Source organism: Oncorhynchus gorbuscha, unplaced genomic scaffold (assembly GCF_021184085.1).
Source record: "Oncorhynchus gorbuscha isolate QuinsamMale2020 ecotype Even-year unplaced genomic scaffold, OgorEven_v1.0 Un_scaffold_4650, whole genome shotgun sequence".
In the NCBI taxonomy this organism is placed as follows: domain Eukaryota; kingdom Metazoa; phylum Chordata; class Actinopteri; order Salmoniformes; family Salmonidae; genus Oncorhynchus; species Oncorhynchus gorbuscha.
Window position 1 is genome coordinate 1 of NW_025748622.1, and position 26216 is coordinate 26216.

At 45.7% G+C, this 26216-nt stretch overlaps 1 protein-coding gene across 3 annotated transcripts; it reads left to right on the forward strand.

Moving 5' to 3' along the window:
• Positions 1 to 8772: 8772 nt before the first annotated feature.
• On the forward strand, positions 8773 to 23688 carry LOC124028676 (membrane-associated guanylate kinase, WW and PDZ domain-containing protein 3-like). 3 transcript variants are annotated; one of them, XM_046340676.1, is made up of 6 exons: positions 8773 to 8967; positions 11868 to 11953; positions 12255 to 12404; positions 13615 to 13753; positions 16777 to 16864; positions 23635 to 23688. In XM_046340676.1, exons 1-6 carry the CDS (start codon positions 8775 to 8777, stop codon positions 23639 to 23641), a joined length of 663 nt encoding a protein of 220 aa, XP_046196632.1. In that variant the 5' UTR covers positions 8773 to 8774; the 3' UTR covers positions 23642 to 23688. The 3 variants fall into 3 exon arrangements, with proteins under 3 accessions (XP_046196632.1, XP_046196633.1, XP_046196634.1); XM_046340677.1 differs by having other exon boundaries at positions 11868 to 11944; XM_046340678.1 differs by having other exon boundaries at positions 11868 to 11944; positions 12258 to 12404.
• Positions 23689 to 26216: the final 2528 nt, after the last annotated feature.

Consider the following 26216-nt stretch of genomic DNA (forward strand, 5'->3'; position numbering starts at 1 on the left):
CATTATCTCATAAACTCCTAAACTGACCTGGGAACAGGCTAATATACTGTGACAACCAGATAGTATGCTTTAACGCAAACTGACCTGGGAACAGGCTAATATACTGTGACAACCATACAATAAGAGTTGACCACATTCCACAAACTGACCTGGGAACAGGCTAATATACTGTGACTGTCATTGTTAAATGAAGTAAACAGTGGTCAGGAAAGTTCACCTTTTCTTCCATCAGACTATATAGGCAGTGTGTCCTACACAATACTGTTGTATTTGTATTCCCTATAAAATCTGCGGAATTATGCTTTTGAATTCTGTCATACTTTGTTGTCGTGCTTGTGGTTGGAATTGGTCGTTGTAATCTTGTTTTCCTGAACAAAACCAATACAAAGAAAAATAATAACAACTCCTGTTCTGGTCTGTATGTCATGTGAGTCTCCCAGCATGCTTCGCGTTGGAGAGGTAGTTTGAGGTCTGAGCTTGGCAACAAATGCACTTTGTCCATGTTTTTGATATTTTAATCTCTCTCTCTCTCTCTCTCTCTCTCTCTCTCTCTCTCTCTCTCTCTCTCTCTCTCTCTCTCTCTCTCTCTCTCTCTCTCTCTCTCTCTCTCTCTCTCTCTCTCTCTGTCTCTCTCTCTCTCCCTCTGTCCATTGCTCTCTCTCTCTCTGTCTCTGTCTCTCTCTGTCTCTCTCTCTCTGTCTCTGTCCATCGCTCTCTCTCTCTCTCTCTCTGTCTCTCTCTCTGTCTCTCTCTCTCTCTGTCCATCGCTCTCTCTCTCTCTCTCTGTCTCTCTCTCTCTGTCTCTCTCTTTCACCCCTCTGTATCTCTCTCTCTCTGTCTCTCTCTGTCTCTCTCTGTCTCTCTCTCTCTCTCTCTCTCTCTCTCTCTCTCTCTCTCTCTCTCTCTCTCTGTCTCTCCCTCTGTATCTCTCTCTCTCTGTCTCTCTCTGTCTCTCTCTGTCTCTCTCTCTCTCTCTCTCTGTCTCTCTCTCTGTCTCTCTCTCGCTGTCTCTCTCTCTCTCGCTCTGTCTCTTTGTCTCTCTCTCTCAATTCAATTCAAGGGGCTTTATTGGCATGGGAAACGTGTTAACATTGCCAAAGCAAGTGAGGTAGATAATATATAAAGTTAATATATAAAGTGAAATAAACAATAAAAATTAACAGTAAACATTACATACAGAAGTGTCAAAACAATAAAGACATGACAAATGTAATATTATATATATACAGTGTTTTAACAATGTACAAATGGTTAAAGGACACAAGATAAAATAAGTAAGCATAAATATGGGTTGTATTTACAATGGAGTTGTTCTTCACTGGTTTGCCCTTTTCTTGTGGTAACAGGTCACACACCTTGCTGCTGTGACTTGGCACACTGTGAATTTCACCAGTAGATATGGGAGTTTATTGTTTTCAAATTCTTTGTGGATCTGTGTAATCTGAGGGAAATATGTCTCTCTCTGGTCATACATTGGGCAGGAGGTTAGGAAGTGCAGCTCAGTTTCCACCTCATTTTGTGGGCAGTGAGCACATAGCCTGTCCTCCCTCTTGAGGGCCACGGTTTTCAATAGCAAGGCTATGCTCACTGAGTCTGTGCATAGTCAAAGTTTTCCTTAAGTTTGTGTCAGTCAGGCTCACTCCCTCCAGGTATTCTGTCACTGTGTACTCTCTGTTTAGGAACAAATAACATTCATTCATTTGCTCTATTGTTTTGTTAATCCTTTCCAATGTTTTACTGTAATTATCTTTGTTTCTCATAATTTAGTTGGGTCTAATTGTGCTGCTGTCCTGGGGCTCTTGGGGTCTGGTTGTGTGTTTGAACAGAGCCCCAGGTTGCTGGGGACTCTTCTCCAGGTTCATCTCTCTGTAGGTGATGGCTTTGTTATGGAAGGTTTGGGAATCACTTCCAATTAGGTGGTTGTAGAATGTCATGTATTTTTCTGGTTTTTGATACTAGCGGGTATCGGCCTAATTCTTGCTCTGCATTATTTGGTGTTTTACGTTGTACACAGAGGAATTCTTGAGTGCAGAGTCTCAATGTAGTGTTTGTTCCATTTTGTGATTTATTGGTTCTCTCTCTCTCTATCTATCTTTTCCACCCGTCTCTCTCTCTCCTCCACCTCTCTCTCTCTCCTCCACCTCTCTCCCTCTCCTCCACCTCTCTCTCTCCTCCACCTCTCCCCTCTCCCTCCTCTCTCTCTCTCCTCCACCTCTCTCTCCTCCACCTCTCTCTCTCCTCCACCTCTCTTCCTCTCTCCACCTCTCTCCTCTCCTCCACTCTCTCTCCCTCTCTCTCTCACCTCTCTCCCTCTCCTCCACCTCTCCTCTCCTCCACCTCTCTCCACTCCTCTCTCTCTCTCTCCTCCACCTCTCTCTCTCTCCTCCACCTCTCTCTCTCCTCCACCTCTCCCTCTCCTCCCACTCTCCCTCTCTCCACTTCTCTCTCCCTCCACCTCTCTCCTCCACCTCTCCTCCTCTCTCCCTCTCCTCCACCTCTCTCTCTCTCTCCTCCACCTCTCTCCCTCTCCTCCACCTCTCTCCCTCTCCTCCCCTCTCTCCCTCTCCTCCACCTCTCTCCCTCTCCTCCACCTCTCTCCCTCCTCTCCACCTCTCCGTCTCCTCTCTTTCGTGTCTCTGTCTCTCTCCTCCACCTCTCTCCCTCTCCTCCACCTCTCTCCCTCTCCCCTCCACCTCTCCCTCTCCTCCCTCTCCCTCCTCTCCCTCTCCGTCTCCCTCTCTCTCTTCGTGTCTCTGTCTCTCCTCCACTCTCTCTCTCTCCTCCACCTCTCCTCTCCTCCACCTCTCCACCCTCCACCTTCTTCGTGTCTCCTGTCTCTCTCCTCCACCTCTCTCCCTCTCCTCCACCTCTCTCTCTCCACCTCTCTCCCTCTCCTCCACCTCTCTCCCTCTCCTCCACCTCTCTCTCCTCCACCTCTCTCCCTCCTCCACCTCTCTCTCTCCTCCACCTCTCTCCCTCTCCTCCACCTCTCCCTCTCCTCCACCTCTCTCTCCTCCTTCCACCTCTCCGTCTCCTCTCTCGTGTCTCTGTCTCTCTCCTCCACCTCTCTCCTCTCCACCACCTCTCCCTCCTCCACCTCTCTCCCTCCTCTCCACCTCTCCGTCTCCCTCTCTTCGTGTCTCTGTCTCTCTCCTCCACCTCTCTCTCTCTCCTCCACCTCTCTCCCTCTCTCCACCTCTCTCCCTCCTCTCCACCTCTCCGTCTCCCTCTCTTCGTGTCTCTGTCTCTCTCCTCCACCCTCTCTCCTCCTCCACCTCTCTCCCTCTCCTCCACCTCTCTCCTCCTCTCCACCTCTCCGTCTCCCTCTCTTCGTGTCGTCTCTCTCCTCCACCTCTCTCTCTCTCCTCCACCTCTTTCCTCTCCTCCACCTCTCCGACTCCCTCTCTTCCTGTCTCTCTCTCTTTCCCCCCTCTCCCTTTCCCTCTCTCTATCCTCCAAATATCTCTTTCTCTCACTCTCACTCTATCTCACCCCCACCTCTCCCTTTCTCTCACTCTGCCCCCTTTCTATCCCCCACTCCCTCTCGTTCTCTCTCACGGGCTTGGAGGATTTGTGTTTAATTTGATCAAGTTTATAGAACTGCTCACATGAAAAGAAATAAAACAGACATTTTCTTCTACCTTGTTAATGAATTGGGTTTGATTTCCCTTGTGTTCGTGTCTGTGTGTCTGTGTGTCTGTGTCTGTGTCTTTGTGTTTCTGTGTCTGTGTGTCTGTGTGTATACACAGTTGAACAATGTCCTTTATTCTAGAACCTCCCCTGCTCCAGTCTGCAGCCCAGATAGAACCCTGTCTCTATTCTAGAACCTCCCCTGCTCCAGTCTGTAACCCAGATAGAACCCTGTCTCTATTCTAGAACCTCCCCTGCTCCAGTCTGTAACCCAGATAGAACCCTGTCTCTATTCTAGAACCTCCCCTGCTCCAGTCTGTAACCCAGATAGAACCCTGTCTCTATTCTAGAACTTCCCTGCTCCAGTCTGTAACCCAGATAGAACCCTGTCTCTATTCTAGAACCTCCCCTGCTCCAGTCTGTAACCCAGATAGAACCCTGTATCTATTCTAGAACCTCCCCCTGCTCCAGTCTGTAACCCAGATAGAACCCTGTATCTATTCTAGAACCTCCCCTGCTCCAGTCTGTAACCCAGATAGAACCCTGTCTCTCTGAACCTCCCCTGCTCCAGTCTGTAACCCAGATAGAACCCTGTATCTATTCTAGAACCTCCCCTGCTCCAGTCTGTAACCCAGATAGAACCCTGTCTCTATTCTGGAACCTCCCCTGCTCCAGTCTGTAACCCAGATAGAACCCTGTCTCTATTCTAGAACCTCCCCTGCTCCAGTCTGTAACCCAGATAGAACCCTGTATCTATTCTAGAACCTCCCCTGCTCCAGTCTGTAACCCAGATAGAACCCTGTCTCTATTCTAGAACCTCCCTGCTCCAGTCTGCAGCCCAGATAGAACCCTGTCTCTATTCTAGAACCTCCCCTGCTCCAGTCTGTAACCCAGATAGAACCCTGTCTCTATTCTAGAACCTCCCCTGCTCCAGTCTGTAACCCAGATAGAACCCTGTCTCTATTCTAGAACCTCCCCTGCTCCAGTCTGTAACCCAGATAGAACCCTGTCTCTATTCTAGAACTTCCCTGCTCCAGTCTGTAACCCAGATAGAACCCTGTCTCTATTCTAGAACCTCCCCTGCTCCAGTCTGTAACCCAGATAGAACCCTGTCTCTATTCTAGAACCTCCCCTGCTCCAGTCTGTAACCCAGATAGAACCCTGTATCTATTCTAGAACCTCCCCTGCTCCAGTCTGTAACCCAGATAGAACCCTGTATCTATTCTAGAACCTCCCTGCTCCAGTCTGTAACCCAGATAGAACCCTGTATCTATTCTAGAACCTCCCATGCTCCAGTCTGTAACCCAGATAGAACCCTGTCTCTATTCTAGAACCTCCCCTGCTCCAGTCTGTAACCCAGATAGAACCCTGTATCTATTCTAGAACCTCCCCTGCTCCAGTCTGTAACCCAGATAGAACCCTGTCTCTATTCTAGAACCTCCCCTGCTCCAGTCTGCAGCCCAGATAGAACCCTGTGACGTCAGAGTGATGACCATTGAAGCATACCGTAGCATCACTTAATGTCTTCCATCGGAAGTTTGCCTCAATTATTTAATCAATCATCAATTATTAGCGCAGCTGTCGTACATGGCACGCCAACACAGACTGAGCTAGGTGTGTGCACGCATCACACACACACACACACACACACACACACACACACACACACACACACACACACACACACACACACACACACACACACACACACACACACACACACACACACACACACACACACACACACACACACACACACACACACACACACACACACACACACACACACACTGAGCTAGGACCTATTTTAGAACTGGTACATCAGCTGTAGCTCAACTGTATGCTTTCCCACAGACTGTATATTGCAGAATTTACTAGAATTTAGGTGTTTTTTCAACCTTCAATTGTTCCTTGTATATGTTGTGCTTGACTGATCTTTAACCTTGTTGGTTTACCATGATGCTGTGTGTTCTGTCTGATCTTTAACCTTGTAGAGACTGGTTCACCATGATGCTGTGATCTTTAACCTTGTAGAGACCTGGTTTACCATGATTAACCTTGTAGAGACCTGGTTCACCATGATGCTGTGTGTTCTGTCTGATCTTTAACCTTGTCCTGGTTACCATGATGCTGTGTGTTCTGTCTGATCTTTAACCTTGTAGAGACCTGGTTTTACCATGATGCTGTGTGTTCTGTCTGATCTTTAACCTTGTAGAGACCTGGTGTTCTGTCTGATCTTTAACCTTGTAGAGACCTGGTTTACCATGACGCTGTGTGTTCTGTCTGATCTTTAACCTTGTAGAGACCTGGTTCACCATGATGCTGTGTGTTCTGTCTGATCTTTAACCTTGTAGAGACCTGGTTTACCATGATGCTGTGTGTTCTGTCTGATCTTTAACCTTGTAGAGACCTGGTTCACCATGATGCTGTGTGTTTCTGTTTGATCTTTTAACCTTGTAGAGACCTGGATGCTGTATCTTTAACCTTGTATGATGCTGTGTGTTCTGTCTGATCTTTTGTAACCTTGATGCTGTGTGTTCTGTCTGATCTTTAACCTTGTAGAGACCTGGTTCACCATGATGCTGTGTGTTCTGTCTGATCTTTAACCTTGTAGAGACCTGGTTCACCATGATGCTGTGTGTTCTGTCTGATCTTTAACCTTGTAGAGACCTGGTTCACCATGATGCTGTGTGTTCTGTCTGATCTTTAACCTTGTAGATGCCATGATGTTGTGTGTTCTGTTTGATCTTTAACCTTGTAGAGACCTGGTTTACCATGATGCTGTGTGTTCTGTCTGATTTTAACCTTGTAGAGACCTGGTTTACCATGATGCTGTGTGTTCTGTAGAGACTGATCTTTAACCTTGTAGAGACCTGGTTCACCATGATGCTGTGTGTTCTGTCTGATCTTTAACCTTGTGGTTTAGATGCTGTGTGTTCTGTCTGACCTGGTGGTTCACCATGATGCTGTGTGTTCTGTCTGATCTTTAACCTTGATCTTTGACCCTTGTAGAGACCTGGTTCACCATGATGCTGTGTGTTCTGTCTGATCTTTAACCTTGTTGGTTCACCATGATGCTGTGTGTTCTGTCTGATCTTTAACCTTGTAGAGACCTGGTTCACCATGATGCTGTGTGTTCTGTCTGATCTTTAACCTTGTAGAGACCTGGTTTTCACCAATGCTGTGTGTTCTGTCTGATCCAGAGACCTTTCACCACTATCTTTAACTAGAGACCTGGTTCACCATGATGCTGTGTGTTCTGTCTGATCTTTAACCTTGTAGAGACCTGGTTCACCATGATGCTGTGTGTTCTGTCTGATCTTTAACCTTGTAGAGACCTGGTTCACCATGATGCTGTGTGTTCTGTCTGATCTTTAACCTTGTGGAGACCTGGTTCACCATGATGCTGTGTGTTCTGTCTGATCTTTAACCTTGTAGAGACCTGGTTCACCATGATGCTGTGTGTTCTGTCTGATCTTTAACCTTGTAGAGACCTGGTTCACCATGATGCTGTGTGTTCTGTCTGATCTTTAACCTTGTAGAGACCTGGTTCACCATGATGCTGTGTGTTCTGTCTGATCTTTAACCTTGTAGAGACCTGGTTCACCATGATGCTGTGTGTTCTGTCTGATCTTTGACCTTGTAGAGACCTGGTTTACCATGATGCTGTGTGTTCTGTCTGATCTTTAACCTTGTAGAGACCTGGTTCACCATGATGCTGTGTGTTCTGTCTGATCTTTAACCTTGTAGAGACCTGGTTCACCATGATGCTGTGTGTTCTGTCTGATCTTTAACCTTGTAGAGACCTGGTTCACCATGATGCTGTGTGTTCTGTCTGATCTTTGACCTTGTAGAGACCTGGTTTACCATGATGCTCTGTCTGATCTTTAACCTTGTAGAGACCTGGTTCACCATGATGCTGTGTGTTCTGTCTGATCTTTAACCTTGTAGAGACCTGGTTTACCATGATGCTGTGTGTTCTGTCTGGTCTTTAACCTTGTAGAGACCTGGTTTACCATGATGCTGTGTGTTCTGTCTGATCTTTAACCTTGTAGAGACCTGGTTTACCATGATGCTGTGTGTTCTGTCTGATCTTTAACCTTGTAGAGACCTGGTTTACCATGATGCTGTGTGTTCTGTCTGATCTTTAACCTTGTAGAGACCAGGTTCACCATGATGCTGTGTGTTCTGTCTGATCTTTAACCTTGTAGAGACCTGGTTTACCATGATGCTGTGTGTTCTGTCTGATCTTTGACCTTGTAGAGACCTGGTTTACCATGATGCTGTGTGTTCTGTCTGATCTTTAACCTTGTAGAGACCTGGTTCACCATGATGCTGTGTGTTCTGTCTGATCTTTAACCTTGTAGAGACCTGGTTCACCATGATGCTGTGTGTTCTGTCTGATCTTTAACCTTGTAGAGACCTGGTTCACCATGATGCTGTGTGTTCTGTCTGATCTTTAACCTTGTAGAGACCTGGTTCACCATGAGATGTTGTGTGTTCTGTTTGATCTTTGACCTTTCTGGTCATTTTATACGTTGTATTCTTAATATACCTTTCTACTTCACAACAAACTGTATCCAGGTTAACTACTAACTAAATGACTGACAGTACTGACTCTCAACTCCCTCCCTCTCTCTCCCTCTCTCTCCCTCTCTCTCTCTCCCTCCCTCCCCTCCCTCCCTCCCTCCCTCCTCCCTCCCTCCCTCCCTCCTCTCCCTCCCTCTCAACTCTCTCTCTCTCCCTCTCTCTCTCAACTCCTCCCTCCCTCTGTCCTCCCCCTCTCCCTCCCTCTCCCCCTCTCTCTCACTCTCTTTCCCCCTCCTCCCTCCCTCCCCTCCCTCCCTCTCAACTCTCTTTCCCCCTCCCTCCCCACCCTCCCTCCCTCCCTCTCAACTCTCTTTCTCCCTCCCTCCCTCCCTCTTTTTCTCTATCTCACTCCTCCCTGTCTCTCTCTCTCTCTTTCTCTCTCACTCCCTCCCTATGTCTCTCTCTCTCTCTCTCTTGCTCTCGCTCTCTCTTGCTCTCTCTCTCTCTCTCTCTCTCTCTCTCTCTCTCTCTCTCTCTCTCTCTCTCTCTCTCTCTCTCTCTCTCTCTCTCTCTCTCTCTCTCTCCTTCTCTCTTTCCCCACCCCAGCCTCGTCCATGCTGTCCCACAGGTTTGTGACAGTACGTGGGGGCAGCCCTGCGGCCCGGTCAGGTCAGATCCAGCCGGGTGACCAGCTAGAGGCAGTGGAGGGGCGGTCCGTTGTCACCCTGCCTCACAGAGACCTGGCACAGATACTGAGACGTGCTGGAAACACACTTAGACTCACCATCATACCAAGACTTAACCCCAGTGAGTTATATACATACCTATATCTAACACCATTGAGTTATATGCCGAAAGGTTGCAAGGTCGAATCCCAGAGCTGACAAGGTACAAATCTGTCGTTCTGCCCCTGAACAGTGTCACGTCTAATCAAGGTGGGTGGAATCAGGCGCAGAGAGCAGATAGCGATATGAAAGTTTATTCTCCGGTGAACAAGAAACACGGTCAACCCAATACACAGAGGATGAACAATCCCACACAGGATAAAAGACGAACCGGAGAATAAGAACACAAGATACACCGACAGACAATAGATGACAAATAAACAATCCCACAAAAACAAGGGCGGGACAACCTACATTATATACAGACACTAATTAACTAAACAACACACAGGTGAAAACAATCAGACAAAACCAACAGATACACGAAAAGGGATCGGTCGTGGCTAATAGGACGGTGACGACGACCGCCGAGCACAGCCCGAACAGGCAGGAGAGCCAACCTCGGTGGGAGTCGTGACAAACAGGCAGTTAACCCCCTGTTCCTAGACCAGTTAACACACTGTTCCTAGACCAGTTAACCCATTGTTCCTAGACCAGTTAACCCACTGTTCCTAGACCAGTTAACACACTGTTCCTAGACCAGTTAACCCACTGTTCCTAGACCAGGTAACCCACTGTTCCTAGACCAGTTAACCCACTGTTCCTAGACCAGTTAACCCACTGTTCCTAGACCAGTTAACCCACTGTTCCTAGACCAGTTAACCCACTGTTCCTAGACCAGTTAACCCACTGTTCCTAGACCAGTTAACCCACTGTTCCTAGACCAGTTAACCCACTGTTCCTAGACCAGTTAACCCACTGTTCCTAGACCAGTTAACCCACTGTTCCTAGACCAGTTAACCCACTGTTCCTAGACCAGTTAACCCACTGTTCCTAGACCAGTTAACCCACTGTTCCTAGACCAGTTAACCCACTGTTCCTAGGCCAGTTAACCCACTGTTCCTAGGCCAGTTAACCCACTGTTCCTAGACCAGTTAACCCACTGTTCCTAGACCAGTTAACCCACTGTTCCTAGACCAGTTAACCCACTGTTCCTAGACCAGTTAACCCACTGTTCCTAGACCAGTTAACCCACTGTTCCTAGACCAGTTAACCCACTGTTCCTAGACCAGTTAACCCACTGTTCCTAGACCAGTTAACCCACTGTTCCTAGACCAGTTAACCCACTGTTCCTAGACCAGTTAACCCACTGTTCCTAGACCAGTTAACCCACTGTTCCTAGACCAGTTAACCCACTGTTCCTAGACCAGTTAACCCACTGTTCCTAGACCAGTTAACCCACTGTTCCTAGACCAGTTAACCCATTGTTCCTAGACCAGTTAACCCACTGTTCCTAGACCAGTTAACCCACTGTTCCTAGACCAGTTAACCCACTGTTCCTAGACCAGTTAACCCACTGTTCCTAGACCAGTTAACCCACTGTTCCTAGACCAGTTAACCCACTGTTCCTAGACCAGTTAACCCACTGTTCCTAGACCAGTTAACCCACTGTTCCTAGACCAGTTAACCCATTGTTCCTAGACCAGTTAACCCACTGTTCCTAGACCAGTTAACCCACTGTTCCTAGACCAGTTAACCCACTGTTCCTAGACCAGTTAACCCATTGTTCCTAGACCAGTTAACCCACTGTTCCTAGACCAGTTAACCCACTGTTCCTAGACCAGTTAACCCACTGTTCCTAGACCAGTTAACCCACTGTTCCTAGACCAGTTAACCCACTGTTCCTAGACCAGTTAACCCACTGTTCCTAGACCAGTTAACCCCTGTTCCTAGACCAGTTAACCCACTGTTCCTAGACCAGTTAACCCACTGTTCCTAGACCAGTTAACCCACTGTTCCTAGACCAGTTAACCCACTGTTCCTAGACCAGTTAACCCACTGTTCCTAGACCAGTTAACCCACTGTTCCTAGACCAGTTAACCCACTGTTCCTAGACCAGTTAACCCACTGTTCCTAGGCCGTCATTGTAAAATAAATGTAAAATAAATAAATAAATAAATGTTTAAAAAGTATATATATATATATATATATATATATATATATATATATATATGTATATACATACATACATACCAATATCTAGTTTAAACATACCAATATCTAGTTATATACATACCAATATCTAGTTATATACATACCAATATCTAGTTATATACATACCAATATCTAGTTATATACATACAAATATCTAGTTATATCTAGTTATATACATACCCATATCTAGTTATATACATACCCATATCTAGTTATAAACCTACCAATATCTAGTTATAAACCTACCAATATCTAGTTATATGCATACCAATATCTAGTTATATACATACCAATATCTAGTTATATACATACCAATATCTAGTTATAAACCTACCAATATCTAGTTATAAACCTACCAATATCTAGTTATATACATACCAATATCTAGTTATATACATACCAATATCTAGTTATAAACCTACCAATATCTAGTTATATACATACCAGTATCTAGTTATATCTAGTTATATACATACCAGTATCTAGTTATATACCTACCAATATCTAGTTATAAACCTACCAATATCTAGTTATATACATACCAATATCTAGTTATATATGTATCCATGCTCACACGCACAACACAACCTCAGCTACAGTTGCTCAAATCTGTCATTCACTTCACACCATAGCAATTCCAATAGAGGGAGTATTTCTTTTCCGTTAGGGAAACAGTACCATAGACTCCCCACCTCATCTCGGGTTATCCCAGGATTGGAAATCTGATTGATTAAATTCTGGGTCTTTTGAGATTGCTCCCCACCCAATTGTTTTCTACTGTAAGCTCTATCATCTCTTAACTTTCTTAGCCATTTCTATCTCCCTTAGACTCCTCTAGTATGTCAGAAGGCCCAGAGTTAGACGCTGGTGGCAGGACAAGGAAAGGCCACAGAGGGAGGCCCAAGGTGAGGCTTGTATGTGCATTTTGATTTAATCATGTACATGATACATCACATCAGATCATGTCCTCTCTAATAAGTTGTTGTCTTTATAATTGCCCTGTCGATCCCGGAGCGATTGTGACATCTTTCTGTGCTGTTACTCTCTCTCTCCCCCTCTATCTCTCTCTTCCTATCTCTCTCTCCCTGTCTCTCTCTCTTTCTCTCTCTCTCTCTCCCTGTCTCTCTCTCTCTCTCTCTCTCTCTCTCTCTCTCTCTCTCTCTCTCTCTCTCTCTCTCTCTCTCTCCCTGTCTCTCTCTCTTCCTCTCCTTCTAGCAGCAGGACCAGCGATACTATAGCGTAGACCTAGAGAGAGGTCCTACAGGTTTTGGCTTCAGTTTGCGGGGGGGCAGTGAGTACAACATGGGCCTGTATGTCCTGGGACTGATGGAGGGAGGACCTGCCTCACGCAGCCACAAGATACAGGTGAGATAGTCAGAAGGTGTGCGTTGTGTAGGTAAGACAAGACAGCTGTGTGTGAGCAGCTGAGTGAACAGTTGGTGGAGTTAAATGGTGACAGTATAACAGACAATAGGGAAAGAGGGATACCTAGTTAAATGGTGACAGTATAACAGACAATAGGGAGAGAGATACCTAGTTAAATGGTGACAGTATAACAGACAATAGGGAAAGAGAGATACCTAGTTAAATGGTGACAGTATAACAGACAATAGGGAAAGAGAGATACCTAGTTAAATGGTGACAGTATAACAGACAATAGGGAAAGAGAGATACCTAGTTAAATGGTGACAGTATAACAGACAATAGGGAAAGAGAGATACCTAGTTAAATGGTGACAGTATAACAGACAATAGGGAAAGAGAGATACCTAGTTAAATGGTGACAGTATAACAGACAATAGGGAGAGAGAGATACCTAGTTAAATGGTGACAGTATAACAGACAATAGGGAGAGAGAGATACCTAGTTAAATGGTGACAGTATAACAGACAATAGGGAGAGAGAGATACCTAGTTAAATGGTGACAGTATAACAGACAATAGGGAGAGAGAGATACCTAGTTAAATGGTGACAGTATAACAGACAATAGGGAAAGAGAGATACCTAGTTAAATGGTGACAGTATAACAGACAGTGTGTGTGTGTGTGTGTGTGTGTGTGTGTGTGTGTGTGTGTGTGTGTGTGTGTGTGTGTGTGTGTGTGTGTGTGTGTGTGTGTGTGTGTGTGTGTGTGTGTGTGTGTGTGTGTGTGTGTGTGTGTGTGTGTGTGTGTGTTTCTGTGTGTGTGTGTGTGTGTGTGTGTGTGTGTGTGTTTCTGTGTGTGTGTGTGTGTGTGTGTGTGTGTGTGTGTGTGTGTGTGTGTGTGTGTGTGTGTGTGTGTGTGTGTGTGTGTGTGTGTGTGTGTGTGTGTGTGTGTGTGTGTGTAGTTGTTGTGGTTTGTGTGTGTCTCTGTGTGTGGGTGTGTGGGTGTGTGTAGTTGTTGTGGTTTGTGTGTCTCTGTGTGTGGGTGTGTGGGTGTGTGTGTGTAGTTGTTGTGGTTTGTGTGTGTCTCTGTGTGTGAGTGTGTGTGTGTGTGTAGTTGTTGTGGTTTGTGTGTGTCTCTGTTTGTGAGTGTGTGTGTGTGTGTGTGTGTAGTTGTTGTGGTTTGTGTAACCTGTATTGTATTGCTGTTGTGTAGGTGAGTGACCAGCTGGTGGAGATAAATGGTGACAGTACAACAGGAATGACCCACAGCCAGGCCGTAGAGCAGATAAGAAGAGGAGGACATCGTATACACCTGGTACTGAAGAAAGGAAACGGCTACGTCCCAGACTATGGTAAGAGACAGGGAGGAAGGATACGTCCCAGACTATGGTAAGAGACAGGGAGGAAGGATACGTCCCAGACTATGGTAAGAGACAGGGAGGAAGGATACGTCCCAGACTATGGTAAGAGACAGGGAGGAAGGATACGTCCCAGACTATGGTAAGAGACAGGGAGGAAGGATACGTCCCAGACTATGGTAAGAGACAGGAGGAAGGATACGTCCCAGACTATGGTAAGAGACAGGGAGGAAGGATACGTCCCAGACTATGGTAAGAGACAGGGAGGAAGGATACGTCCCAGACTATGGTAAGAGACAGGGAGGAAGGATACGTCCCAGACTATGGTAAGAGACAGGGAGGAAGGATACGTCCCAGACTATGGTAAGAGACAGGGAGGGGGAGGAAGGATACGTCCCAGACTATGGTAAGAGACAGGGAGGGGAGGAAGGATATGTCCCAGCTATGGTAAGAGACAGGGAGGAAGGATACGTCCCAGACTATGGTAAGAGACAGGGAGGAAGGATACGTCCCAGACTATGGTAAGAGACAGGGAAGGATACGTCGCAGACTATGGTAAGAGACAGGGAGGAAGGATACGTCCCAGACTATGGTAAGAGACAGGGAGGAAGGATACGTCCCAGACTATGGTAATAGACAGGGAGGAAGGATACGTCCCAGACTATGGTAAGAGACAGGGAGGGGAGGAAGGATATGTCCCAGACTGTGGTAAGAGACAGCGAGGAAGGATACGTCCCAGACTATGGTAAGAGACAGGGAGGGGAGGAAGGATACGTCCCAGACTATGGTAAGAGACAGGTAGGAAGGATACGTCCCAGACTATGGAAAGAGACAGGGATTAAGGATACGTCCCAGACTATGGTAAGAGACAGGGAGGAAGGATACGTTCCAGACTATGGTAAGAGACAGGGAGGAAGGATACGTCCCCGACTATGGTAAGAGACAGGGAGGAAGGATACGTCCCAGACTATGGTAAGAGACAGGGAGGGGAGGAAGGATACTTCCCAGACTATGGTAAGAGACAGGTAGGAAGGATACGTCCCAGACTATGGTAAGAGAAAGGGAGGGGAGGAAGGATACGTCCCAGACTATGGTAAGAGACAGGGAGGGAGGATACGTCCCAGACTATGGTAAGAGACAGGGAGGAAGGATATGTCCTAGACTATGGTAAGAGACAGGGAGGAAGGATACGTCCCAGACTATGGTAAGAGACAGGGAGGAAGGATACGTCCCAGACTATGGTAAGAGACAGGGAGGAAGGATACGTCCCAGACTATGGTAAGAGACAGGGAGGAAGGATACGTCCCAGACTATGGTAAGAGACAGGGAGGAAGGATACGTCCCAGACTATGGTAAGAGACAGGGAGGGGAGGAAGGATACGTCCCAGACTATGGTGAGAGACAGGGAGGAAGGATACGTCTGATTGATCCGTTTCTTATTGATTGGTAAGCCTTGCTCACATTGGCAGTTTAAAGCTAGCTAGCAAGCAACAAGATGTGCCAAATAACAGCCTAAAAATCACTAGAGGTCAAATAAATCCGATTTGACCGTTCAGACAAGTCGCAAGGCCTGGGATCAGATTTCTATCTGCCTAGAAATGTGGCTTGAAATATCTGATTCTATGTGCATTTTCCATATCCGATTACAATATATAATTTTTCCTGCTATCTAAACAGCCCAAAAGCACATAGAATCGGATATTTCAAACCACCTTTGTAGGTGGTGTGAAGTCAGATACAAATCTGATCCCTGGCCTTGCGACTTATCTGAACGGTCAAATCGGATTTATTTGACCTCAAGTGGTTTTTAGGCTGTTCTTTGGCACATCATGTTGCTTGCTAGTCTGTTGACAGTTTCACAAGACCACATGGTAGCTAAATCAAATCAAATCAAATGTATTTATAAAGCCCTTCTTACATCAGCTGATATCTCAAAGTGCTGTACAGAAACCCAGCCTAAAACCCCAAACAGGCAAGCAATGCATGTGTAGAAGCACGATGGCTAGGAAAAAGCTAACTAGCATGTTGATTGTTTACAAAACAAATTAGGGAACGTGCTAGAAAAGGTAAACAGCTACCTAGCTAGCTAGATGACTGCTGTGACTAGCTAACTAGCATGTTGATTGTAAAAGGTAAACAGCTACCTAGCTAGCTAGATGACTACTGTGACTAGCCAAAAATGACTTGTTTTGAAAGTTGATCATGTTATCCGGGTTCTAATTGTTCTTACAGTATGATTTTGAACATTTCAAAGCAACTGGAAAACGTCCATGGCAGACATTGTTGTCACCTTAGCTTTCTACATACTGTAACTTCTGAGTGGTGGAGTTTGTTTTGTATGGCCCGGTGCCCCGGGTGAGCGGAGTTTGCTCATTTTTAGACCATTCCATTGACCTTCACCCACCCGGGACACCAGTCCATGCGAAATGAACACACAGAATTCTGATTTGGTCACTTGTAACTTGCTGTTTGGACAGTCGTTTTTCCAAACCGGATTTGAAAAATGAAACTGATTTGAGCTTTATTAAGGGCTGAAGTGTGAACAAGTCTTTATTGACCTATTCAAAAGGGTCACTTTTTCATTTATTTCCTTTAACCGGTGTCTTCTTTCTCACTGCTAAGAGTCTTACTTCCTGTCTTGACCTTTGGTTATCTTCTTTCTCTGTTTGTCTTTCTCCTGACCCATCTTGTGGTCTTTCCTTTTGCTGTCTCTTTCCTTCTATTTCTCTCTATCTTTCTCTTTTATCCTTCTCTCCATCTACTTGTCCTTCTCTTTCCTCCTTCCTTCCTTCCTTCCTTCCTTCCTTCCTTCCTTCCTTCCTTCCTTCCTTCCTTCCTTCCTTCCTTCCTTCCTTCCTTCCTTCCTTCCTTCCTTCCCTCTCCTCCTCCTCCCTCTCCTTCCTTCCCTCTCCTCCTCCTCCCTCTCCTCCCCTCCTCCCTCCCTTCCCTCTCCTCCTCCTCCTCTCCTTCCTTCCTTCCTTCCCTCTCCTCCTCCCTCTCCTCCTCCTCCCTCTCAGTGGAGCTCTCCAGCCTGTCTCTGTGTATGACCAACTCTAAGCAGGGAGAGCCTTGTTTCTATGTCATCGGCAGAACAGAGAATACGCGGTTGGTATCCCTTCCTGTTAGTCTTTCATTCTCTTTGGTTCTCTTCATCCCTCCATCCCTTTGTGTTCTAGAACTCTTATTTCTACATCCCTTTGTGTTCTAGAACTCTTATTTCTACATCTCTGTGTTGTATAACTCTTATTTCTACATCCCTTTGTGTTCTAGAACTCTTATTTCTACATCTCTTTGTGTTCTAGAACTCAAATCAAATCAAATGTATTTATATAGCCCTTCGTACATCAGCTGATATCTCAAAGTGCTGTACACTATTTCTACATCCCTTTGTGTTCTAGAACTGTTATTTCTACATCCCTTTGTGTTCTAGAGGTCTTCACATTGACATATGCCATTTACAGACCCTTTTATCCATTCTGGTATGTGTACCTGATCCCTGCGGAATTAAACCCACAAACTTGGCTTTGCTAGTGCCACCCTCTTACCAACAGAGCCACACAGTTGGGACCACATGTCCTTGTTGCCCTGGGTTACGTGAACAAGAGGTGTCTCATATCTCCAGGTTTATTTGCTCTTGCAGTTGAATTACATGCAGTGAGTCCTAGCTATGGAACGGAGTTATTTATGTGTATGTAATCCAACAGTAAAAAGTGCCATTTCAATTCTTAAAGCCCGCAGCTAGCCTGTATCATCAGCATGAATGACCCCATTATAAATGGTGTCTTATAGTTGCTACGCCTGTATATAAATATAATTCAATAACAGGCCTACTTGTTCAGCCTGCATCTGTCCTTATGAATGTAGCTATTTCAGTACAAACATCAGCCATGTTAATCTCAGTGAGTGATTTACTTTACTCAGAACACAGATTAGGCTTGTTGAAACAAAGAGATTAAAATGAAATTAACATACAGTAACAGTCAGAGTTTGAACACACTGAGTCGTTCAAGGGATTTTCTTTATTGTTTTTTTTATTTATTTTTATTGTTTTTTTCTTTATTGTAGAATAATAGTGAAGACATCAAAGCTATGAAATAACACATGGAATCATGTAGTAACCAACAAAAAGTGTTAAACACTTTTTATTATCTTGATCGATCCACCTAATGGGAAATGTGTAACAATCCTCTAATCAAAGCGCAGATATTGGTCATGTGATACTTTGGAAAACATGGCGACCGTTTTTGGGCCGAAGCGAGAGAAAATCAACTCCTATGTTGGAGTGTGATGTTGGTCATTCACGTCTCATATGTTGCTCCGCTACATGATTATATAATGAATGATACATTAATAGATACCGTGGTCAGTTTGTCATGTTTCACTGTCGAATATATCCACAGTGGCGTGTAGTGGGCGTGTAGTGGGCGTGTAGTGGGCGTGTAGTGGGACAAACAGGCTAATCCGCTAGCTAGCAAAACCATGTAGATTTTACATTTAGTTTTTCGATTTAGATTGTTTTTTTTGTATGTTTAACTAGTTGGCTAGTTTGAATAACACTTATACTTCCTAACTTAGAATTGTGAAGTAAACATTTTCTAAATCTAGTTATCAGAGTTCTGGACAAGCAATTTTGGTTAGGTTAAAAAATCTGTGGTTAGCTAGGTGCATATGAAAATTAGCTAGATTACCAATGACTGTAGTTACGTGTATAACACACATTACCTTCCTTTACAACTAAAAATCAAACCAGCAAAGGCTAGCATAATGAAAATGGTGACCTTTTTATTGACAAGTCTTTTGTGAGCTAGCCAGGTACTTTTTCACGTGAGTGGTGTTATGCTAGCTAATGTTAGCCTACCAGGGAAGCGATATTTAACTAGACAGACTTGGTAGCTAACGTTAGGCCGGCACCATGGCAATGATAGTTTGTTAGCTAGCATGTCACCATTTAGAAACAAGTCTGACTACACGAACGGTGAACTAATGTTAGCTAGCTTGATAATATCGCCTGGTGGTCTAGCTAGTTCGGCACCTTGGTTGGCTAGTTAGCTGCATTAGCTAAAATCAGCTAGGTAGCTCACAAAGGACTCAATGTTTCCCATACAAAACACAGAAATGGGCTAAGCTAGCCCGAGGCTAGTACTCTTTAGACTGGGCTAAGCTAGCCCGAGGCTAGTACTTTTCAGACTAGGCTAAGCTAGCTCGAGGCTAGTACTTTTCAGACTGGGCTAAGCTGGCTCGAGGCTAGTACTTTTCAGACTGTGCTAAGCTAGCTCCAGTCAAGTACTTTTCAGACTGGGCTAGTAGATAATGTGTTTAGGACCTGAATGTAGAAATCGTGGTTTGCAGGCCATTGCCCAGGATCCTGCATGTCAGCCCTTTAATTAAGACAATCTCCCTATCGGTCCTCCTCAGTGACCTCACAACTGAGGGTTTTTAACTTTCTTTTTGAGAATTATAATCAGAAATACTCATCGCAATACTTCACCCCTTTGGCAAATAGTACCCTAGACTGCCCTGGTCATCTAGTTGAGCGATTCCGGATAATTCCTCCATCCTATTAGAAATGTCCCATCCACATAGTAGGATTTTAGATGTGCAGATAGTCCAAAACCCAGTCTATTTTACCATTAATATAGTCAATGGTAAGGTCCCTTTAGACCATAGAGACACTTGACCACCATCACTACTGTGGTGCCCACCAGACCATCACCAGACCATCCCGGTGAGGCACCAAGGTTTCCCAGATCTCGTGACCCAAAACTCTGACTCCTGAACATCCATCCCTGTAGCCATTTTGAATGCCTTGATGCCGTGCCTCTTCGTTATCTGTGCCTCATTTTACAGACAACACCCCATCCAACGACTGTGATCTGAGGACCCTTTTTTCAGCAGCGATGGAATAACGCACCTGGCCCTAACCACTGCTCCATAACTCCTGACCGTCAACCTTCCCTCTCCTCATGGTGTGCCAGTTGGCGTTGGTGTGCTGTCTAACTGTTGCCTGTCGTATAGTCTCCTGCTGCTCCACCGGTCATGCCAGCCAGGATGTCTGCATGCCCCAGGGAGGGTAGCGGTTGTTTAAGGAGACATGCCGTTCCACTGAATCTGCCCCTGGAGACGGTACCTTAACCAAGATCCTCCTCTGTGGGCTCACGGGACAGAGGGGTTGTAGTCTTCAGCCAGGTGAAGATCCTCCACTTGGTTGGGCATGGCTGGCTTCCTCCACTCTGCATTCCACATCCGTACGGCCAATATTGTGAACCAGCAAAATAGTGCTGCATGGCTACACTGATGAGCATCATGGGGGCATTTACATGTTGTAGAGAGAATCCCCTGGTCACCTATAGAGTGCAAACAGGAAACAGGAAGTGGTCACCTATAGAGACCTGCCAACAGGAAGGGGTCACCTATAGAGACCTGCCAACAGGAAGTGGTCACCTATAGAGACCTACCAACAGGAAGGGGTCACCTATAGAGACCTGCCAACAGGAAGTGGTCACCTATAGAGACCTACCAACAGGAAGTGGTCACCTATAGAGACCTACCAACAGGAAGTGGTCACCTATAGAGACCTGCCAACAGGAAGTGGTCACCTATACAGACCAGTCAACAGGAAGGATGTTAAGTCTTACATGTGGTAGAGAGAATCCCCTGGTCACCTGTAGACCTGTCAACAGGAAGGAGGTTAAGTGACACATGACTTTGAACCTGGAAATGCATTAGCTGTAAGAAATCTGCTATATAAATATTTTGATTTAATTTATCGAAATTACAGCTGGAGAATATTTAATGAACTGTAATTTTTCACAAGGACAAGTGAAACTTTTCCATAAACTTTCATTGATAACGTATCAATAGTTTTAGTGGGAAGGATCCTATAGATCAAGACTGTGTGAATCCATGTACCACTCTAAATAAATAAACACTGTGCCTCTCAAGATTTGTCTCTGGTCCTGAAACTACAAGACAGGCTGGATGTCAATAGATTTTTACATTCATTCTCATCAATGACAACATTCTAGAACTGAGTTATCACTCATCTAAGTCTGGTATCCGTGGTAATATGGTTAATGATTATATAATTGATTAAGTGACTCTTTCCTTGTAGAATGTTGACAGCTGTATACAACACATTGTACTGCTAAGATGCTCAAACTTAACTTAATAGCTATACTCGCGACACAGGATAAGATGTATCCCTCATGCTGACCAAACCAGTAAGTTACCACTCACTCCAGCTGCACTTCTCCACATGGCCAGACTTCTAGTGGTCTTCTCCACCTGGCCAGACTTCTAGTGGTCTTCTCCACCTGGCCAGACTTCTAGTGGTCTTCTCCACGTGGCCAGACTTCTAGTGGTCTTCTCCACATGGCCAGACTTCTAGTGGTCTTCTCTACATGGCCAGACTTCTAGTGGTCTTCTCTACATGGCCAGACTTCTAGTGGTCTTAGCCACCTGGCCAGACTTCTAGTGGTCTTAGCCACCTGGCCAGACTTCTAGTGGTCTTCTCCACCTGGCCAGACTTCTAGTGGTCTTCTCCACGTGGCCAGACTTATAGTGGTCTTCTCCACCTGGCCAGACTTCTAGTGGTCTTCTCCACGTGGCCAGACTTCTAGTGGTCTTCTCCACCTGGCCAGACTTCTAGTGTTCTTCTCCACGTGGCCAGACTTCTAGTGTTCTTCTCCACCTGGCCAGACTTCTAGTGTTCTTCTCCACCTGGCCAGACTTCTAGTGGTCTTCTCCACCTGGCCAGACTTCTAGTGTTCTTCTCCACCTGGCCAGACTTCTAGTGTTCTTCTCCACGTGGCCAGACTTCTAGTGGTCTTCTCCACATGGCCAGACTTCTAGTGTTCTTCTCCACCTGGCCAGACTTCTAGTGGTCTTCTGCCCTTGTAATGCTCTTATGCTCATCCTTGAAAAATGCCATAATGTCTGAAATAGATACCAAAGGCAACATACTTTACAAACAGTTAACTAGGCTAAGTGTAGTGTAGTCAGTGGCTAGCTAAGACAGAGAAAGGGGACGTAATAAGTTCATTGAGAAGGTCTCTGAACGCTGCTGGTTAATGGTAGCTGAGTGTCGACTAGAGATGACGTGCAGGAGCTTCCTGCAGAAAGTTGTAGTCTTTGCAGAGGTCTTCTTTGCTGCTAAATCACATTTATATTTAGCCAGCAATTGGAATCTACTAGCTAGGTAACTATATCATGCCAAAGATTATCTCGTGGTTAATCATCTAGCATAATTTTTATATATATATAAAAATATATATGTTTTAGGTTTTCCTACTGCTAACTAGTTAAGACAGACGTGCTAGCAAACATTAGCTAGATACTTAGCTAGCTGAGCAGCATGCTAAATCATCCTCTCTTTGTCAACATTTTTTTTTTTTTTTTACTTGCTTGTGAACAACAATTCTTTCACCCAATCTCTTCTGTCGGGCCTTTGCACTTCTCGTAGCTACGTCCGTCCTGATTCTTCACAATTCAATTCAAGGGCTTTATTGGCATGGGAAACATGTGTTAACATTGCCAAAGCAAGTGAGGTAGACAACATACAAAGTGAATATATAAAGTGAAAAACAACAAAAATTAACAGTAAACATTACACATACAGAAGTTTACTGTCGCATCATGTCAGTCAGTGGCAGCTTAAAATCCTGGGCACGTTCCAGGTCGTCTTTATTTTTAAGATGGGCAGAGCTCACAAAGTCGGAGGAATTTCTCTGAAACCAGTGAACCACACCAATAATACGGATTGAAGGCCTCTTTCCAACGAGGCCTTCATTCCTGGAATAAATAATTGTACCAGTGCTGTACATCATCATCAGGGTTTCAAACCAGGGCCTAGATTCATTATGGGAGTTGACCGTTTGTCTGGTAACCATTTCTATTCATGGGACAGAGCAACAATGCATCACACCCAAAAGTGAGAAAATAAACTGCAAGCATTGACAACTGCGTTTATAAATGGCTAATAGGTGTAGGTAAATAGTTCACTATTTGGCAAGCACTGACTGGTTATTATTGCACTGGTTTGACCAATTTGTTATAAGCCATTTATTAATGGTTTATAATGCATTTACAAATCATTAATTTAATTTTTAATTTATTTAACTAGGCAAGTCAGTTAAGAACAAATTCTTATTTTCAATGACGGCCTGGGAACATTGGGTTAACTGCCTGTTCAGGGCAGAGCGACATATTGTACCTTGTCATCTCGGGGTTTGAACTTGCAACCTTCCAGTTACTAGTACAACGCTCTAACCACTAGGCTACGCTGCCGCCCCTACACGTAATTACAAACACATTATAAACCCTTTGGAAATGGACCCTTATTGTAAAGTGTTACCTTTCATCCCAACTCACTGTCAACAGTTGTTTCATTATTTCAAACACAGTGTGTGACATCACATGGAAACTGTCTCTATGTTGTGTTTTCCCTCTAGCTCCACTAACCTCTGTCTCTCTCTCCCCCTCTCTCTCTCTCTCTCTCTCTCTCTCTCTCTCTCTCTCTCTCTCTCCACTCCCCCTCCTCTGTCTCTCTCTTTCTCTCTCCACTCCCCTCCTTTGTCTCTCTCTACACCCCTCCCTCCTCTGTCTCTCTCTCTACACTCCCCCCTCCTCTGTCTCTCTCTCTCTACACCACCCCCTCCTCTGTCTCTCTCTCTCTCCCTCCCCCTCCTCTGTCTCTCTCTCTACACCCCCCTCCTCTGTCTCTCTCTCTCTCTCTCCACTCCCCCTCCTTTGTCTCTCTCTGCACCCCCCTCCTTTGTCTCTCTCTCTACACCCCCTCCTCTTTCTCTCGCCCCTCTCTTCTCTATCTCTATCTCTCTCCCTCTCTTTGCCCCCTCCTTCTCTCTCTCCTCTCTCAGACCATGATCCCAGAGCAGTCTCCCCCTCCTCCTATCTCTACCCAGAGGTGCCGGTGTGGCTGCAGTAGATAAAAACACGCTCTCTGCCAACGAAGAGCGGAAGGGTGGATAGAGGAGGACAGAGGGAAGGGAGAAGAGAAGGGAGGCAGAGGAAAGAAGTAGTCTGGTGGAAAAGGAGTAGCAGAGGAGGACGAGTCCTCTGACACAGACCTGGATTGTCGAGGAGCGGAGGAGGAGGAGGAGGAGGAGGAGTCAGGTCATCAGCCACAGGGTCAGAAGTCAGAGGATAAGGACAACGGAAAATGTACCCAGAGTTTGCAAGAACGTACTAAGGAACTCCAGACAGACAGGAGGTAGTGGAGACAGTGCCGGAGGTGAGGCACAGCAGGGTCAAACAGAGGTCAAAACAGTTGGGGAGCAGGACAACACAAAGTGAGGGGAGAGAGGTAGAGAAAATGGAGGAGCTGGACATACACATACTTCCCTCAGCCAGTAAAACACAGGAGAAGGTGGGAGGAGGAAGAGGGAGGAGGAAGAGGGAGGGACAAAGGGAGAAAGAGAGGGAGAGGAAGGCTGAGATGGAGGTAAAGACAAGGGCTGCCGGACCTGTGGTGGAGGATTCTGGGCCGGAAAAAAGGGACAGACCCCCAGAGAAAGAGAGAGAGCGAGCTCCTTTCTCCTTCCTCATGCCACTGCAGGATGGAGACGCTGAACTGTCTAATGCAGAGTCAGGGGCCTCAGGAGCCTCCGGGGCCAGCTTCTCTGACCAGGTCAGTGTGTCTGCTGCCAGTGTCTCTGGATCCACCGCCGGGGCCCCACCTGGGTGGGGAGAACCCAGAGAACTGAGAGGGGACCCAGGAAGCACCCAGTCATGGTGTCGGGCCACCCATGCATCCCACAACCCGGGCCCCTGGAGAAGTACACAGTCACGGGGGCCCACCTACGCCGGCCCCGGGCCCTGGATTAAACCCAGCCAGCAGAAACTGACTCAGGTGTTGGTGGGACACAGGCTGAGAGGAGGTCTTGACCTGTAGATGAGAGGAAGAGATGGACAACTGACTGTTCCTGTGGTGCTGATTAACAGAAGGAGTGTTGTGGTCTTTCTGATAACTTCCCCAAAAGCAGAAATTCTGGTTGGAGGAGGATTCCCAGATTTCCTGCTTATTCCCTCATAAATCCAGGGATCCAACCTATCGTGGTCCTGACTGGTTTGACTGGCAGCTCCTCCAACCTATCATGGTCCTGACTGGTTTGACTGGCAGCTCCTCCAACCTATCGTGGTCCTGACTGGTTTGACTGGCAGCTCCTCCAACCTATCGTGGTCCTGACTGGTTTGACTGGCAGCTCCTCCAACCTATCGTGGTCCTGACTGGTTTGACTGGCAAGCTACTCCAACCTATCGTGGTCCTGACTGGTTTGACTGGAAAACTACTCCAACCTATCGTGGTCCTGACTGGTTTGACTGGCAAGCTACTCCAACCTATCGTGGTCCTGACTGGTTTGACTGGAAAACTACTCCAACCTATCGTGCATTAGAGCCTAGGACAACAACAAGACAGGACACTCCCATGTCCACAGCACCCCAGATCCCTGTTAAGTCATCTCTCGACTTGGACACTCCCCCTGTCCACAGCACCCCAAATCCCCATTAAGTAATCTCTCGACTAGGACACTCCCCCTGTCCACAGCACCCCAAATCCCCGTTAAGTCAACTCTCGACTAGGACACTCCCCCTGTCCACAGCACCAGAATCCCCCGTTAAGTCATCTCTCGACTAGGACACTCCCCCTGTCCACAGCACCCCAAATCCCCCGTTAAGCCATCTCTCGACTAGGTCTCACCATCCATGCCCATAAGTCTACCCAATACCACTGCCTATCTAGCTACAGTTAGTCCGCCATCACCCTTGATTGGTTTCATTAGATCTGCGTTCTATATCATCACGAGTGGTATCATCTTCAACGTAATCATTGTCATCAGAAATGTTTTATGATGCAAATGCAAGGGGCAACAACATCAACAATTGCATATATGGAGTGTTTTAGCGCCACCTAGAGGCTGTAGTGGTGTACTGCAGATCGAAAGATAGCGAAGCCACAACTACAGGACATTATAATATATTATTTTCTTATTTGTTTCTATTATATAATTTTAGCGTGCTATTTTATTTTGATAGCATTTACAGAGACTAAGATAAATGACCCGCCAGAGAAATGATTTGCCTCCTGCTTGCTTGCTTGGCCTGGATTTTAAACTCTCCTTAAAGTCTTTCTGATACAGTATTTTATAGTTGTTATAGATGTCTGGGGGACAGTAATTATACTGTTATATAAAGTTTATATACTGTAAGTATATTTACAATTAAATATAAATATATATAATGACTAGTGATCTATGTCTCTACAGATCTCTACTGGTGCCTTCATGTCTCTAGCCAAGCCGGTGTTTACTAAATAAAGTATTGAGTGTGCGTCTGCACCGTTTTCCTTATATTATATGCATTCGTTTTGCAGGGACGCAGCCATTGTCACATAACTGAACGGATACATCTATAAGCAGCAAAGACTCAATGACTTTGATAC